We start from the raw sequence: 19618 nt of genomic DNA, 5'->3' as shown, positions 1-19618 counted from the left end.
TGACGCGACTTACCCCTCTATGGCATGCTTGCCGAGATTACTCCCGGCCCCACACGCCCCTCTATGACAATGACACTGAGATTTCTACCAGCACCACAATGCCCCTCTGTGGGTAGGGGAATCAGGATGTCTCCTGGCCCGTCTCTAAAACCTCTGATTTGGCAAGTACGCCGAAGCATCCCCCGACCCATCATTGCCCCTCTATGTCACAACCAATTCACTTCATTCAAAAATTTACTTTCCTTAACTTTAAACTTTATCTTTACTTGAGATGCAAAAGAAATGATTTAACTTGCTTAAACTTTACTCAACTCGAAGGCAAGACTCACACACACGAAAATGCAACTTTAGAAAATGAAAACCCAACTCAAAATGAGAACGTTGGGTGGGTAAGTGGCTGCCCCTAAGATGGTTATCCAAATTATACCCCATTCCTCCTCAAATATGTCTTATCCCGAGCAATCAAACCAAAAAAACCCTTAACTCGATCTTAACTTAACCGAATTCAATCCCACTTTAACCGACACTCTCTAAACACTTGAAACTAACCTAAGGATTAGGTTATGATCTCCAAAGACCAACCGAGCAACCCGATCAAAACAGATTTCCGGGCAGCCCACAAACTTGACAAAATTCTGCACTAGTCACCCCGACTTGAGAAATTCATAACTTGACCAAAAATAACTCGATTCGCTCCCAAATCAAACCGACACGACCCCAACATCCTAAACTCGACTTAGAACCAGGCCTCACCCATCCATTGTTGCTAAAACCGTTCAGTTTAAGCAAACAATCCAATCACTCACCCATTACTTCAAAAATTCTGCTCAACCCCTATGACTTAAATGGCCCTTAACTCATTCAATACTTAACCGAATCGAGCCCAATTTGTACCGACGCGACCACAACGTCTTAAACTCGGCCTAGGACTAGCCCAAAACTCGACCATCCCAGAAATGGCAACTCCCTTGCCCAAAATTCAGTAACCCTTACACAATGCAACAACCACAATACTTCACCTATATTTCAAAAATCCAACTCTATGACCCTTTTTCTTAACTCTAACTCTTTCCAACCCATAATACCATTCTTCTAACATCTCTTGGGACTTAATACAAACACCTAGGCAGCCCTCAACTACACCACAATCCAACATTTTGAAAATGGCAAGAACATGCACCAAAATGCATCAAACACTTGAACAATCAAATAGGCCAATAGCTATCAATAAAATCCTCATAGCACGCTTCAAACTCAATCAAAACACCTTGAAAATCTCTAATTTAGGCATAAATTACTTCTGAAAATTTTGAAATTTCAATATGCATCAAGAAATCCTCATGTCTCATATCAAAATTCACCATACAACTCTTTAAACTGCATATCATAGGCATAACTTGAAATTTTAACATAAACCTTGCTGAAAATTGTGGTAAAACCGAAACCTAGCTTGCAACATCATGTACATTTCAAAATTTAATCAAAAACTTTAGCAAGAATACTAAATAGCTAGCTTGGAGCCCAAAGAAATTCTTATACTTGCCTTAGCCACAAATCACCCAAAAAATCGAACCAAATGGGGATGGGAAGAGCTGAAAACCGACCAGCAGCTAGCTTGAATTATCATTTAAATAAATATCAAATAAGTTCAAGTAATTTTAAATAAGTAAACGGAATAGTTAAGATCATTTAAATAAATAAACTAGATAATTAACATCATTTAATTAAGAAAACTTAATTTTTAAAATATTTAGAATAATTAAGTTGCACAATAAAAATCATTTTGACAAATAAACTTAAACAAATTAAAATCATTAATTAAATAGTTAATAAAATAAAATCATTTGAATAAATAATTAATATTTTATTAGTACATAATTCAAATAAAGAATTTAAATCAATTAAACTTAAAAATAATAATCCTAATATTTATTTTTATTAAATATAATGCATGTGATTTAGTATATTGAATTTTAGGTGCTACAATCATATAGATCATTTGAAGAAGAGTTTTTAGCGAATGAGCACTACAAGAAAAAATATCATCAACAACAGCTAAAAATCGTTGTCTTAGGCCTCTAAAAACTGTTGTTAAAAGTAGTGTGGTTAAAAAAAGAGCTCATAGACAACGGTTAAATAGTGTTGTCTTTTGGTCTACGACAACGATTTTGTAAAAGTTTTTCATCGTTGTGTTTTTGCACATTCGACAACAGTTTGACAACAACTTTAATCTATTGTCTTTGAGTGATATAGGAAACACTTTTACAACAATTTTAAACCGATGTCTTTAGGTGCAATAAACAACACTTTTACAACAAATAAAAACCATTGTCTTTTCAATTTAAAGGCATTAGGTTGAAAATATTTTAAATCTGTTGTCTTATTTAAATAATGAAATTATTACATTAAGGTTGTCTTATATATTTAATACATAATTTTTTTTAAAATTTAAAAATATTGGACAAACAAAACTTCGAAGTATACATCAATTAAACCTTATATAAAATCAAACCAAACATCACCAAAGTACCATTAATTAAGAAAATACATGTCTGAATTACAATAGACGATTTATCAAGAGATTCACAATCTACCAAGAATTAAACGAGACATATAAAATATGCAGCCAATATAATCCAACAACTTTTGAGCCAAGTTTACAAAACGAAAAAGTAACCCAAAAAAGATAGAGAATCACCCATATCAAACCCAAAATATCATGCTTTGTTGATAGACTTTCTCCACTTGTGCATCTTCTAAGATATCAGTCTATTCCTGTAAAAATAATAATAACATGATTTGAAAGAAAGTTTGATAAGGAACGTCAGGGAATAAATTCATGAACACTCGAGACATAAATCTTCATGAAAATGACACATTCTCGAGAAACCCACAAACATTCTCCACATAAAGAAGAAAACCATATAAGAACCAAAAGAGTGACCAAAGAAAGAAAATTCCATAAAGTGAGAGTTCATGGTGGCCGTGAAATACGTCACCCTACTACTCATCCTCCTATTCTCCTTCTTATGCCACTCCTCTTCATACGCTTCATCAACCAAGTCAACTTCCTTGTCAATTGCCCTCCGGGAAACCAGCTGGCAGCTGAACACGGTGGGGAAACAGATCCCCAAAGCAGCCCAAAACAGCCCCATCACTTCCTAAAATCGCTCCAAACAAATTTCAAAACCACCCCAAAAACAACCCCAGAACAACCTCCAAACAGCCATAAAATAGAATCCATACATCCTCCCAAAGCAGACCAAAACAACCCTCATCACTTCTCCAAACCGCTCCAAACAACCTCCAAAACCACTCCCAAAACAGCACCATAAAAACCTCCAAACCCTAAAATAGAATCCAAAGACCCTCCCAAAGCAGCCCAAAGAAGCCCTAGAACAACCTCCAAAACAGCCCCAAAATAGACTCCAAACACCCTTCCAAAGTAGCCCAAAACAACCCTCATCGCTTCCCAAAACCGCTCCAAACAACCTCCAAAACAACCCACAAAACAGCCTCCAAACAACATAATACATTAAATATATACGTTTATATATAGCATGAAACAATGAAATCGAATCAGCAAATAAACCTCATATTTCATCATAAATATTTTCATTCTAAAATACAATTTCACTCTCCAAAAGCATAAAAATATAAACTTGCACAATATTACCACTTTCAAACTCAATATGCCGAACTCATGTACATACCTATTCATAAATATCATCTTGTATGCATTCGGCTACCTCGGAGCGCATTTCATCAATTTCTTCTTGAGAGTACTCTGCTTTTGTGAACTGTGAATACAAACAAAACATAATATGAGCTTAAAAACAAAACTTAAAGAATTTAAAAAATGATATTCAATAGTTTCAACTTATTCAGTAATTTGCCTCATATATCTCATCACATAATAATCGCATTGGTTCACATCTGGTTGCAGAGGAGCCTTTAAAAATGTCAAATTTTTTATGGCCAATATACACATTAATATTTTAGAGTGAAATAGAAGTACACATATGTTGATCCTCACAATTAGTGTGTGTTTGGAGGTGTTTTCAGTATATTTCAGTGTATATTCTTAGGGTTTTAGCCTTATACTAGAAGGTCGGGCGATAGCGAGATGCTACGGGGCTTGAATCTTAGTGAAGGCTTATAGACCAGTATTAGTGATATGGTATTATCATGATTGTAGGCTTCGACTGTATATACTTGTACATCTAGGGCAGTGATTGAGGTACGTAAGTACTGACTGAGATACTCAGAGAGTATGCATGCTTATATGTTTCATTTTATGTGTCATCATGATACATGTTTTACTGCTTTGATATATTATGCTGCATATGCATATTCATGTTGAGTCGAGTCTCCTTCGAGATAGCATTAGTAATACGGTCGCTTAGCCCCATATTTCTTGATATATTGTCTGACACCGAGAGACGCCGTGTTGACGAGGACTGACGCTATGGTGGTTCAGACGAGTGTGTGGAGGTACCCAACAGATTTGATATCAGATGGCACTACATACTCATTCGTGCCCAGACTGAGCAGATATTGAGATTACCAGTACCCAGTCATTTGCATGCATCATAGTAGGTTTGTATACTCGTACTGTATGTTCTAAGCGTAGTCTCTCACGTCCCTGTTGTTATGTTATTTAGACACCCCATTCAATGGGGCAGGTATTTAGGTGGACCAAGAGCGAGATTAGTGGTTAGTCGATGACCAGGGCTTGGTAACAAGGGTTATCGGTGGGATCTAGATTAAGCTTCTATTTGGTGTATACTTTTACTCCATTTTTTTTTCCTCTTATTTGTTAGTAACTCTGATTAAGATATATAATTTTTGTTAGTGCATGCTTAAGACTCTGGTTAGTAGGTGATCCAGATAGGGTCACTACAGTTAGTTTAAAAATATGATTGCATGAATAAATTGTGTTTTAGTACCTGTGTATTCCATCGGTTTCTTTTGTACTATGTTTTAAGTTTTCGCAATAAACTCTGTTATTTTAATCATTTTGGTTATTAAGTTAATTGCATACTTAAGACTGTTAGTTAGCAGGTGATTCGGACTGAGTCACTACAGGTTCTTTTTAACTGTCCGGGTCATTTTTGTCCTACGGACATTTTTCAGACATTCTGGAATTGTTTTTTCATTTGGTTTATATATATATATATATATATATATATATATATATATATAGAGTTCTTTTATGGTGCCCAACTCATATGCCCAACTCCATGCCCACCATGTACAATATGTAAGTTGACCAATATATATATATATATATCAAATTTATGTCGAATACTTCTAATTAATAATGTTTACATCTTTTATTATTACCTGATTCACCAAACATATATACCGTAATTATGATGTACAGAATCTTTGAAAAGCACACCAACGTACACTCATTAAAAATCTCTACCAAATAGCAAAACATCACTCACTCACTCACTAATAAATGTTGAGTTTCAAAACACATCATGAGTGGTGCATTTTGGTGCTAGCCACTGTTCTTGGCGTTTTGGGCAAAAATTAAGACAACCCAAGAAAGGTGTGAAAAGCTAATTATAATCAGTTTCATCATTCAAATCCATACGTTTTCCTCTCATTTTCTCGTAATAAATTCCATCTCCACTGCACATTTACAAATCCTCCCCACATGATGATGATGATGATGATGAGGATTAAGTACTCCATATATAACCTTGAATTATTAGCGTAAGACTTATATTTTTTTCTTCTTCTTCTCCTTCAGATTTATCCAAGAAAACAAGCTGCAAGATCTTGGTTTCGAACGTTTTTCCGTCTGTTTGAGGTATTGGATGTTCATGCAGAGTTTCGAGTTCTGGGATTTCTCATTCGGTAAGCATATATATGATAATAGATTATTTTTTTCCCCATTTTCTTGAGAAATTCTCGATGGTTCATTCATGTTTTCAAATCATTACAATCGCAGAAACTGAAAAGTCACAATCTTTCTATCAATCATTAATGAATTTGGAGTTGAAACATTGGAGTGAGTCCTGATATATTGAGATATTTACACGTGCAGCGATTTGATATGCCCAAGTAAACCGTTGCGCGCATTATTTCTTTTCATGAATCAGACATATATATATATTGCATTGCATATTACTGAACCTTTTCCAAAATCTGATATTGTTTGTGGTTCTTAAATAAAGAACGTAGCCATTAATCCCTAGCTTTTTTTCTGATTTGAATATTAATTTGTAACTAATTGTAAGGTTTGAAATAATGATGCAAGCAAGAATGGGGAGTTTCGGGTCATTGAATGGAGGGGATGAACCTCCCATTAGACTGATAAGCCAACCCTACAGGCCAATGCCACAGAGATTTCTTCAGTTTCTATTGTTGTTCATGGGAGTGGGCATAGTTTTTTCATTTCTAAGTATTTATGCAAGCTGGTACATTCGCCTACCAGGCGTCGTTCCGGTAGTTCAACCAAGAATCGAACCGCCCTGTGTTCAAGAACCGAAGTGGACGAGGCCTCCAACTACCCTTTTGCACGAAATGGATGACTCAGAACTATTTTGGAGGGCTTCATTTGTTCCTATGATTAAACAGTACCCCATGAAAAGAAAGGCCAAGATTGCATTCATGTTCTTGACTAGAGGGCCTTTGCCTATGGCACCTCTTTGGGAGAAGTTCTTTAAGGGGATTAATGAGAAGCTTTATTCAATATACATACATTCGTTTCCGTCTTACCGGCCAAATTTTAGGCCTTCATCAGTGTTCTATGACAGGCAAATTCCGAGCCAGGTAATAAGATCAGCTAGCGCATCTGATTTACATGGATTTTTTTTTATGCTGCATGTCTTTATATAGTAAGTGGTTACTTTATAATAATTGAATCGAAACCGATCCGCATTATTGTTTGCTGATTTTATTACATGTGGAGAAATTAAGTCTTGATCTCTATTGACTATTGAGCAAGCGCTAGTATCTGCATCTATCGCTACGCGGTTTCTAGGACCTTTAATTTAGATATGAAATGTATATAAGAATCTCTCATGAATTTTACGCTAGACTCGCAAATAGGTTTAATAATGAAAATGTAGTTAGCTCATAGAGTGTATCTATCCCTTTATATTAGGATGACTTAGCATATTTATAATCTAGTTGTAGCAACTAGCAAACATATTCATTGATATTATTGTCTATTGCAAAAGCTTAGTCCACATCATGTTATAGCGTATGATAATGGAGGATAAGGGCGCTTAGCTTCTGCGCTAAAAGTTATAGCTCTAACTAAACCTCAAGCACCATCTTTCGATTGGTACGACATCTATGTAGACACACACAGCAGCAGTCCCCAAACATGAAGCAAAAAGAAAGTAAATATCCCATAGATGTATTATTCTTTGCTGCAGGTTGCTGAATGGGGTATGATGTCGATGTGCGACGCTGAAAAACGACTTTTAGCCAATGCATTACTTGATATCTCCAACGAGTGGTTTGTCCTCGTATCCGAGGCATGCATTCCTCTCCGAAACTTCAGCACCATCTACCAGTACCTAGCAAGATCATCACGACTTAGCTTCATCGGTTCGTTCGATGACCCTGGTCCTTCCGGCAGGGGACGTTACCATGAAATGATGGCCCCTTTAGTCAATATCACGAATTGGCGAAAAGGGTCCCAGTGGTTCGAACTTAACAGAAAACTTGCTGTCGAAGTCGTTCAAGATAACACCTACTACCCCATTTTCGAGCACTTCTGTAAGCCAGACTGTTACGTTGATGAGCATTATTTTCCGACCATGTTGAGCATTGAATTTCCTCGTTTGCTCGCGAATAGGAGCCTAACATGGGTGGACTGGTCGAGGGGCGGAGCGCATCCTGCTTCGTTCGGGAAAGATGATATTACTTTGGAATTCTTTGAGAGAATATATGATGGTGAGGTATGTATGCACAATGGCAAGCCTACTTCTCTTTGTTTCTTGTTTGCTAGGAAGTTTGCTCCCAGTGCTTTGGCACCTTTATTGAATCATTCGGCTCAATTTTTTGGGTTCTGAGAGAGTTTAATTTGTACCGTAAGATCATGTCAAGTTTTGAACATAAATTTAGCCATTTAGGCATAAAACTACACATGGATATATAGCAGAGTATATATTCTAGTACTTAGACAATATGTACATCAGATTTAGCATCTGGTTATGTTTGTTGTACTCTACTTCGAGGTTCTGTAAGTGCCTGAAAACTAGGCTTGCTGTTGCTTGAGTTACTTTCGAAAATTATTTTGAATGCAATGGATACTTCCAAAAAATAGTTTCTTTTTTTTTTAATTTGAAAATAGTATGTTTTGAATACTAGCTTGGTGAATATGTTTCGGGTATTTTTATTCTATTTTAGTAAAAATATCCATTAAAACGGAAAATTACGATATTGTATCCAATGTTATTGATGATGGTGTTTCAATCAATATGTGACATCGGTATATCCGGCTTCGGATCTTCTACTCCACTTTATGCACCACAATATGCTACACACCTTATTTAGCTTGACAAAATCTTCCATAATTCAATTATTTCCTTATTATATTATGAACAATATAAGAAATTTGTTTTTCTAATTAATTTATAGTACACCAAAATAAGATTTTTTGTTTCATGTATTTTCATCCATTAAATTACAAATAAAAGGACAAATTGAAGTACCGTGTAAAGATTAACTCAAATTAAAAAATATATTTAAATAAATTATGATTATTTTAACTTAAGAGAGCATTTATATTTATAGATTAAAATTTATCAAATATATCTATTATTACATTACACATATATAAATATGTGAGTTTATTTGTGAATTTACGTGACTACCCTTAACCATTAATACTACATAATTAATTTGTTTTTCTATTATTTATTTTATTACATGGTGCATATTACTTATCACTTACATATATTAATATGTGAGTTTATTTATAAATTTACGTGACTACCCTTCTCCATTAATACTACATAATTAATTTGTTTTTTCCATTATTTATTTATGTGAATTTATTTTAAAAAAGTATATCATGCATTTTTTCAAATAAATAATTAAACTTTTGTGCATCTACTATTTATTATTTAGTTTTCTTCTTATTTGATATGCACTTTTTCAGAAAAAAAAAATTAAAATTTTATGCATCTACTATTTATTGTTTGGTTCTAATGCTCTAATCTATACTATTATCTATCTATTACATATATAAATATGTGACTCTTCAATTAAGTAATTTATTTAAAAAAGTATATCATGCACTCTTTCAAATAAAAAATTAAACTTTTGTGCATCTATTATTTATTATTTAGTTTTGTTCTTATTTGATATGCACTCTTTCAAATAAAAAAATTAAAATTTTGTGCATCTACTATTTATTATTTGATTTATTTTTTCTATTATATATCTCTAATATCTAATCTAATGCTCTAATCTATACTATTATAACTATAAATATATGAGTTTGATTTGTGAGCAATTTTACCCTCTTATTTATTTGTGGTTCATAAGGTTGTTTATGTCATTTTTGCACTAACTTAATATGGTCATTCATAGTATACTTAACTCCACCAAATTTCACAACTTTGTAGTTTGAATTCTTAGTGAGAAATAATATTTTTAGAAAGGTAATTTGGATCCGTGTGTTTGCATTTAATTATTTTGGTAATGTGTGTTATTTATTATTATTTATGACCGACTACCCATTTTTTGTGAAATTAATTAATGTATTTTTTTTTGTCTTTTGATAATCCCAAATATAAATAAATTTTGATTTCAACTTTGTGTCTTTGAATTTATTTCAATACGAAGGGTATAAAGGCGTCTACATTTTTTGGTTTGGCTTTCATATTTTAATTTTTAAAAAAAAAATTACATATAATATTTGGCTAATAGCCACAAGTAGAATAAAGAGATTAAAAAAATAGAAACTCTAAAAAATAATAATAAATCCTCAAGTGCCCTTAAAAATATGTCAGTAAATGTCATTTTTTAGAGTGTCTTTCCAATGAAACTGAGTATTGAGAGCAGGTAGATTATAAATACGCTTTTGTAAATTTTTCTAACGTTTATTTGCACTACAATTTGATTTATTTGATTTATTTTCAATTTTATTCATATATATTATTCTTCTATCTATAATTTATTTGTATTTTATAAGGTTGTTTATGTCATTTTCTTTAGTAACTTAATATGGTCATTAATAGTATACTTAACTCCACCAAATTTCATAACCTTGTAGTTTGAGTGCTTAATAGAAATGATGTTCCTAGGCAAAATAATAGCTAATTTTTTTCCTTTATTTGATTTATAATGGAATGATTATTAATTGATGCATTGGAAGCATGCGTTGTATTTAATTATTTCGATAAATGTGTGTTAATTATTATGACCAACTACTTTTTTTGTGAAATATAATGTATTTTTTGTTTCCTTTTTCATCTTCCTAAATATAAATAAATTTGCCTTTGACTTTCGAGTCTTTGATTTTTACTTTAATATGAAGGATATAAAGACGTCAACATTTTTTTTGTTTGGCTTTCATATTTTTCTGTTTTTCAACTTTTACATATAATTTTTGTTTAATAGCCACAAGTAGAATAAAGAGATTTAAAAAAATTAAAAACGCTTAAAAAAATTAATCCACAAGTGTTCTTTAAAATATGTCAGTATATGTCTTTCTAATGAAACTCAGTATTGAGAGCATGAGGATTTTAAGTGTACTTTTGTAAATTTTTATAACATTTATTTGCATTATAATTTTATTAGTTTGATTTATTTTTAGTTTTATTCATAGAAAAAGAAATTAATGAGAAGTTTTAAATGATAGAAATTACTTTCTACTTTTGAATTTAAAGGAGGCTTTATATAATATAATATTTATAATAAATATTAATTATAGGGAAAAAAAGATTTACAAATGAGGTTTGATTTTTTTTCCCTAAAACACATATTGTATTTTTTATCTTTAAAATATATGTTTTGTTACACATATTTATTTAATTCATATCATTTGAAAAAATTTATTCCTCATGATCAATATTAATTTACAGAAGAATCATTGTGATATAAAATTAACTATTTATATTATGTAACTCTAAAAAAAAGAGAAATATTTTAAATGGTTAAAAAAAATTCGCACAAACATGAGTGATATTGAATTTAATAAAAATTTTAGGGCTTTATTTTAACATTAGTTGTAGCTATTGGTAGCGCCATAAACTCAGTTCTACATTATTTTTATTGCTTTTTTGTTGGAACCTAAAGGGGAGTGGGGGGGGGGGGGGGGGGGGGCGCGGGGGGAATTAGGTTCTAGTGGCAACTTTAGCAATTTAAAATGATTTTGCAAAAACGCATGCAGAAGACTTAGGGCAGACAATTTAAAAAGCAATTTTTTTTTGGAACCCGGGGTGGTGGGGGGAGAGAGAATCGGATGGTGAGTTGTGTCTCCAAATGGCCACGGAAATGCTCTATTTATGGTGCTGGAACGGGAGAGATCGGATCGTCCGATCATGGCTTCGGAGCGTCCGAACTGTTTCAATTCAATTTCAAATATTTTCGGTTGTGGCACTGTTCGGAGCGTCCGAACTAAAGACCGGATCGTCCGATCGGCTGCATTAAATTCATTGTCGTGTAAAAGTCTCCGGACAAATTCTGTCATCGCCGTAAAGAGATCGGATTGTCCGATCGGGTCTTCGGATCCTCCGAACACATGGCTTCGTTGCCTCCGAACTTGGTTCCAAAGATTAAAATATTCTGAGAAATCTTCGGATCTTCCGAACTCTGGACTTCGCAACATCCGAACATTTTAAAAATGATGGAAAAACTTCGGACCATCCGATCATTCATCGGATCGTCCGAACTCTATAATTTGAAAAATTCAACTTCTGAAATGTTCTTCGATTTTAAACCACCAACTTTGTTCTTCGATTTTCAATATTTTTCTAACACGAAAAATTAATATCTGCAAATTTCTCTCTTAAAATATTAGAAACAATTAACTTAGTTTTGTAATCATCAAAACATAATATTTAAAACTTGTTGATGCATTAAAAACATTAATCTCTCAATACGAGATTTGTATGTGTTTAAGGCATAACACTTTTCTTTATGATTAGTATTTGATGGGAAAAAAAAACTATTTTCGTCCAAATTATATAGGTTACGTTTTTTTGTCCCAAATGTATAGAATAATTTTTACACTATTTTACTAATATATCCTTATTAACTACATCTTAAAAATTGTGCAATCATTTTTTGAATATTTTAAATATGGATAAATAGAAAGTTTGTACAAAATTTGTTTTTCAATAATTTTTTTTAATCCGTGTGAATAAAAAAGTAAGTCTGTATAATTGGGATGAATGAAGCATTTTTTTTTAACTTAAAGAGAGTTGTCTTTATATTAAAATCACGCAAAAATACGGATTAAAAATTGCCACATATGGATATGTGAATATATATGATTTATTGTTACGCACATTATTTTTTTACCTAATATTTTTTGCTCTATTTAGATTGATAAATGCTCCTAAAAATAATATTATTAAACGAATTTAAACATTATCTAAATTTCGTAATCATATTTTCAACGGTTAGTCATCCACGTGCAGCGCACGTGCACTTTTTTTAGTTTATATTAAATATCTTACTAGTAAAAACAAACGCAATCATAGATATTAAATTCTCACTAAAAAATTTCTTCTTTCAAAAATAAAAAAATTGCTACTATTGTTTGTTGGTGACTATTAGATTCCGGTGAGAAATTTTTTTCGTACTCTCCTCAAGAAATCAACAAGTTGCTCTTATTATTTTTTTGTGATTCAAGTATGTAATTAATTTTATTCTTATTTTGTTATGAAATCCAGATCAATTACTTGTGTATATATTTTTTTTTATTCTTTTAGTTCCACGTATCACAATAATTTTTCTCCAATACTTGATTTAAAAAAATCTAAATTCGTTGGTTCATATGACATCGAATATGCATAGATATGATTTTTCAAATTTTTATTTTTCATTAATTTTCGTTGTTGAATATTGTTTAGTGTAATATAGATCGAAATTAACTCAACGTACGTATATTATTTTTATTAGAGATTCTACTTTGCATGCAATGGAAAAAAAATATTATCTTGAACGAGAATCTTACATCTCGTAGGTTGGACAGAGAAAGAAAATATTATGTCAGATCATCTTTATGAAGATCAAAATATCCATGAAAAAGTTTGTGAAAATTTAAATAATGATTATCATACTAATATTTCGAATACAATAATTCCGCAAGTTGGTATGGAATTTGAGAGTGAAGAAGAAGCATATAACTTCTATAACAATTATGCGAAGGCGGTTGATTTTAGTATTAAAAGACGTGCATACTACAAGGATAAAGATGGAAATATTCTCGATCCTAAAAATGTCAAAGAGAAAATGATAAGCGAGATGTTTGTATTAAATTTTATCGTCCTGAAACAAGAACTAGTTGTTGCGCAGAAATGAAAGTTAATGCTCGTGAGACATGTAAATTTAAACTTGTTAGTTTTATTGTTGTTCATAGTGGACACAAGTTGGTTAGTCGAAATAAATCTCATATATTGAGATCTCAAAGAAAAATAACTGTTGAACAAGCAATGCAAATATCTAATATTGACAAATCAAGGATACCGCCAAAGGCAGGATTGAACTATATGGCTAGTCAAGTTGGTAGACGTGAATGTTGGGTTTATTCTTGACGGTTACATAACTATTTACATTCACAAAGAACGATAGATATTCAGATGGGAGATACTGGAGGTGTACTTGAATAGTTACAACAAATGTAGTCAGATGATCCAAACTTTTTTTATGCGATTAAAGTTGATAATAGTGATCTAATAGCTAATATCTTCTGGGCGGATGGACAAATGATAGCTGACTACGTGTATTTTGGGGATATAGTATATCTTGATACAACATATAGGACAAATAAAGAAGGAAGACCATTTGCACTCTTCGTCGGTGTCAATCATCACAAGCAAGCAGTAATTTTTGGTGCAACATTATTATATGATGAAACTTCTCAGAATTTTATGTGGCTTTTTTATTCTTTTGCTAAACTATGCATGGAAAAACACCTGTGACTATTCTCACAGATCAAGATGCAGCAATGGCAAAAGCTTTGGCAGAAAAATGGCCTGAAACTTATCATCGCTCGTGCATTGGCATATTTATCAAAACGCGTCTATATATCCATCTTAGCAATGTATTCTCAAGTTTCAACATGTTTGCCAAAGATTTTAGTTCTTGCATATATGATTTAGAAGAAGAAGAGAATTTTCTTGTAGCATGGGAAGAATTATTGAATAAGTATGATCTTCAAAGCAATCAATGGATGGAGAGGTTGTTTAAGATTAAGGAGAAATGATCGCTTGTGTATGAAAGACAAAAATTTTGTGCAGATATAACTAACACTCAACGAAGCGAGAGCATGAATAGTGTTTTGAAAAAATATGTAAGTTATAAGAACAATTTGTTGCAGTTTTTTCATCATTTTTGGGAGTTAATTGATGATCGTCGCTATGAAGAGTTGAAAGCTGATTTGAGGACAAATCATAGTATTCCAGTACTATCTTTTTCTGTTGAGATTCTTAAGCATGCAGTGAGTGTTTACACACATGACACTTTTCATTTATTTCAGAATGAGTTGAGCAAGACACGCGATTCAAGATTAGAAGTTTTTGTGGAATCAGAAACCATATCTCAGTACAAGATCAAACCTTTTAATGAACGGTATCAACATACTGTTACATATGAATCTTCGGGTGATAAAGTTTCTTATAGTTGAAGAAAATTTGAATTTGCTGGAATTTTGTGTTCTCATGCTCTCAAAGTTTATGCTTTTAAAATTGTTAGAATTCTTGAGTTTTATATTTAAAAAACGTGAACGAAACACGCAAAAAAAAATGGATTGTCAATGCTCCTAAAAGTATTTCTGAAGCAAAAAGATCTTTGGATAAAAAGGAAGAAGATGAAAAAGTAAAGATCGGGTTGCGTTACAAAGAGATATGCATATTATATAATCAACTAGCCGGTAACACGTGCTGCATTGACAGAAGAATCATATGAGCTTGCAAGGGGTCTTATTCTTAAGGTGATTGAGGAAGTTGATACGAGTTTAAGAAACAGAGAAATATCTAAGGAATTTTCACGTCTCAATGTAAGCAACGAAAAAACAAAGTCTGGAGAATGAATGCAGTGAAATGATAGTGAAAAGGTTTAAAGTTAAACGAAATACAAGATTGAAATCCAGCAAACGTCCAAAATGTACTTTGGAAAAATTCAAAAGATGGAGAAAGTCAAATCCTAGCAAATAAGCCATTTCAAATTATACATTTTTATGAATCAGGTTTTTTTTAATTAATTAATGTATATGATTATTTAATTTTTTTTTTTTTCAAACCATGTCTCTAACATTCATCTTGTAATTGAACTTTTTTCTTCTTCTTCTTATTTAAAAAATAATAGAATCCACAAATGGAGAGTACAGACTTGGCACAATCTTTTCAGGTAATTCATTGATTTATAAGTACTAGTTTTATTAAATAGTAATTAATAATCTCACATGCTTATTTATGTTATATGTAGTGGCAAAATTCTACATTTCTCGATTTGAATATCGCAGCAGTTGAAGCCAACATGATGCTAGCAACCAAGAGGAACAACAAAATTGACCCGAAAAATGACTGAGAACTAATATGCTAAAATAATAAAACGTGATGGATTTTAGTTATTATTATTAATTTAGCTTGATTAGCTGATTGAATTTATGGTATTTATTTTGATTTAATAATTGGTGATTGGATTTATGATATTTTTTTTATCTATATTTTTTTTTCTATATGTATTTTTGTTGTAGATGTATGGATTTATTATTTGGTGCTCCTATGTATATACGTACATAAAATTAAAATTTTATATATTCTTACCAATAGAAATTTTAAGCTGTCCAATAATGCTTCCCCACTTCATGCCCAACCACTAAACCCGGTTGTGGGTTTTAATAATGCGAAAAATAAAAAACAAAAACAATTAAAACCCACCACCAGGTTTTAGTGTTCGATGATGAAGTGGATAGAAATTTGTTGGGCAACTGAAAACTTCTCTTCTTACCAAATTCAATATTTTGTGTATTTTAAAAATATGCCCACTTTCTTAAATTATAATATTAAATATTATAAATCGGTACTTAAGTTTTTTTCTTTTTAAGTTTTTTTTTTTTTTTTGTAATTTAATGGATGAAAATACATGAAACAAAAAAATCTTATTTTGGTGTACCATAAATTAATTAGAAAAACAAATTTCTTATATTGTTCATAATATAATAAAGAAATAATTGAATTGTGGAAAATTTTGTCAAGCTAAATAAGATGTGTAGTATATTGTGGTGCATAAAGTGGAGTAAAAGATTCGAAGCCCGGTTTACCCTGTAAAACACTGAAAGTATTTCAAATATTATATTATATCAGTGTCATGTCATATTTATATTGTCGTTCTTGTATTTATTTATTTATTTATTTTATTATATTATATATTCCAATACAATTTTTTTTTTTTTCTGGGAAGGAATTTCGATACAAAATTTTGAAGAAGCACATTACAAGAAAAAAAAACATTCAAAACATGATTGGGCTTGGTCCCGCCCAAGAGTTGGGTTACATTTAAAGCAAACGACCCATGCGTTGAGTGAGAGCCCAACAAGGATCATAATGAAAATCAAGGGAATTGAAAGGAAATGAGATATTCAAGATTAATGATGAAAATTGAAATATTACAAAGGAAAGAAAGCGTTGATGTTTTCTTTTCTTTTTTTATAATGTATTAGTTGCCGACAATGATATTTGTTGTCGATAATTCATAATTGAATCATTTTTTTTTTCTTTTCTTGATAATTTGGAGAAATCCTTGAATTATTTTGGAAAGAATCTTGAAAGGAACCGAAAATGTACTTTTGCAGTTGGAAATAGTATGAAATAATTGTATGTTCCATTGTAGTGTATAGTATTATTTCTTTGAGAAATAATAATCTTACATTATTAGCACAACATTTTCAACGTAGCTGACATCATGAGCTGAAACCTATATAATCGTTTGGTTTTAGTTATTCTTGTTTTTGACACCATATTTTTCAGAAATTTAATTTTACGCTTTGCCAAAATACAATATTCAATGACATTGAGTTTCAGCCTATATATATTTATTAAATCAAAATAGCTAGGGGTCATAATCTGGTCCCTCCCTCAAACGCACACTGCCTAGGTGTCCAAAGTTTAATGTTGCTTATGGTTGAGCTATTAGTGTACCCATTACTCAAGTCACACTTACATTAAATGTCAATTAAATCAATATATATATGAACCCAAAATTTTAAGTTGACGGAGTCTTCTTATTGTCATATATCTTTCTTAAATTCCTTGAACTTCCCAACATACAATAACCAAGTTGAGAATTTTTCTTTATAAAGAAAATGGAATAGTTTTGTTGAAATATATAATCATGGGTATTAAGAGCATCCAGGTTGAGTATTGTGAGATTAATTAGAAGTGGGCCGATGGGTCTGGAAAATTGTTGGGGAAAATGACACAAGTCCCCACCACCGGCTTTTGGCCGGTTCAAGATTTGGCCATTGAATGCGACAATATTCCAATGTGCATGTATGTGCGCACTTGCAACTCCATCGCTCTTGCTATGATTTTAGCCTACCCGACAATTTCTTTTTTTAATTTCTTGCTCCTGAAATTAATCTTATGCTATTATATGTGTCCAAAATTATTTATCTTTCACATCGAATTGGGATGAAACTTTTGAATAAACAATAGGATATATATATATATATATATATATAGATCCGATCCCCTGCACCCTAGGAAAACTGTGTGCGACCACTAAAACCCGGTTTTAGTGGTTTTTGTTTTTTTTTTTGCACCACTAAAATTTACTACCGGGTTTTAGTGATCACACACAGTTTTCCTGCATCGTAGCGTGCAGGGGATCAAAATTATATATATATATATATATATGTGAAGTATTTTCTAGATGCAGTATGGACTCTATATATAAAGTGTATGCAATTCATATATATTATAGTATATGAAAAATAGTATTTTTCTTGATGTAACATAGGCTAAATATGACATCAAGTTAATGACTAATCTTTCTTACAATCGGTACTTCTCGATGTATTGGTGTCACGTGCGTGTTGGGTTAATGTATATCTAAGGAGCTCGTGGGTTTGAGAGTTTCATAAACGTTTTCAAAACTGATCCGGGATTAAGTATATTCGTAGCATTTAAGGTGAATATTTATCAATATACGTTAGGTTCATTGATTTTTTGGATGAACGTTACATATAAAATTAAATATTTTCGCTGGAATTAGTATATCCTAAAAGTAACTTGAAATTTATGCTAATCCGTCACACAAAAACTTATGTGAGACAATATGGATCAATTTTGTGAGATCGATCTTTGACTCGATGTGACTCTTGAAAAATTAAGATTTATTATATTAAAAGTATTATCTTTCATTGTAAATATGGATCTGATCAATTCATCCAAAAAAATATAACTACATGAAATTGTCTCACAAAAAACCTACTTAATCACATTGTGTTTTAGGTCGCCATCGGTTAGCAATTTATATCACAAGATATGCCGACATGCTGTTCCACACTTAACAACAGTATCAAGCCATAGCTGGCAATAAGGTCAATTGCGAAAATGAAATTTGTCTAGTCGACTATATTCTTGGAAAGTGATTTTTCAATCTAGGAATGTTTGAATTTTATATTTACGCATAATATTACGTTAATTAAAAGTTTATTGCAACTATGCATGGATTAGGAATTTAGGATATGTTAAAGTTGAAAGTTGAAACCATCCCTGTTCACATACTAACGAAAGATGTGTACGTGGGTAATTTTAGCTTACTTCATGTGAATCATGTCGGGTTTTTATTGCCTGAAAATTATGAACCAATAGTGAAAAGATGTTGAGAGTTTTTTCGACGGAAAATCTCCATGTTGGAAAAGAGGTCAAAAGATAGAAAAGAAAAAATGGGAAATTTTTTTTTTTGATTCTATATATTTGTCACTTTGTGATTTCGATTCTCTATATTTTTATATTTCAGTTTTAGTCTGCTATCTTTATTTTTTTGACAATTTTAGTCATTTTTTCGATGTGGCATAATTGCAGTGCTGATGTGAAGCTCAACTAACTTGTATAGTGTCACGTAAGCATTTTCGAAGAAAAATGACTGAAATTTCCAAAAATCATAACATGAAATACTAAAATTAAAATATGAAAACATAGAAGACCGAAATCGCAAAGTGACAAACATACAAGATCAAAATTAGAGTTTTTCCGAAAAAGAATACAGGTAGTAAACGTTATGTGTGATATTTTGGGTAATTAGCAGGAAGACACCATGATTTGTGAGCTCGTAGTTTAAATAATGGCAAAAACTCCTATGAGACGGTCTCACGGGTCAATTTTATGAAACGAGTCTTCTATTTGGGTTACCCATAAAAAAAATTACTTTTTAAGCCAAAAATATTACTTCTTATATTGTAAAT

At 31.7% G+C, this 19618-nt stretch overlaps 1 protein-coding gene across 1 annotated transcript; it reads left to right on the top strand.

Moving 5' to 3' along the window:
* Positions 1-5660: 5660 nt before the first annotated feature.
* LOC140883425 (glycosyltransferase BC10-like) lies at positions 5661-8271 on the top strand. The gene is made up of 3 exons (XM_073289875.1): positions 5661-5871; positions 6255-6789; positions 7401-8271. Exons 2-3 carry the CDS (start codon positions 6265-6267, stop codon positions 8040-8042), a joined length of 1167 nt encoding a protein of 388 aa, XP_073145976.1. The 5' UTR covers positions 5661-5871; positions 6255-6264; the 3' UTR covers positions 8043-8271.
* Positions 8272-19618: the final 11347 nt, after the last annotated feature.

The sequence above is a fragment of the Henckelia pumila genome, chromosome 2 (genome assembly GCF_033568475.1).
Source record: "Henckelia pumila isolate YLH828 chromosome 2, ASM3356847v2, whole genome shotgun sequence".
Lineage (NCBI taxonomy): Eukaryota > Viridiplantae > Streptophyta > Magnoliopsida > Lamiales > Gesneriaceae > Henckelia > Henckelia pumila.
Note: the sequence above shows the minus strand (reverse complement) of the source record. Positions and strands in the feature narration are given on the sequence as shown.

Excerpts from the sequence above, each read along its gene's own strand:
- LOC140883425 (XM_073289875.1), top strand. The coding sequence starts at position 6,265 with ATGATGCAAGCAAGAATGGGGAGTTTCGGGTCATTGAATGGAGGGGAT. Across the intron at positions 6,790-7,400 it reads ACAGGCAAATTCCGAGCCAG|GTTGCTGAATGGGGTATGAT; the intron begins GTAATAAGATCA and ends TCTTTGCTGCAG.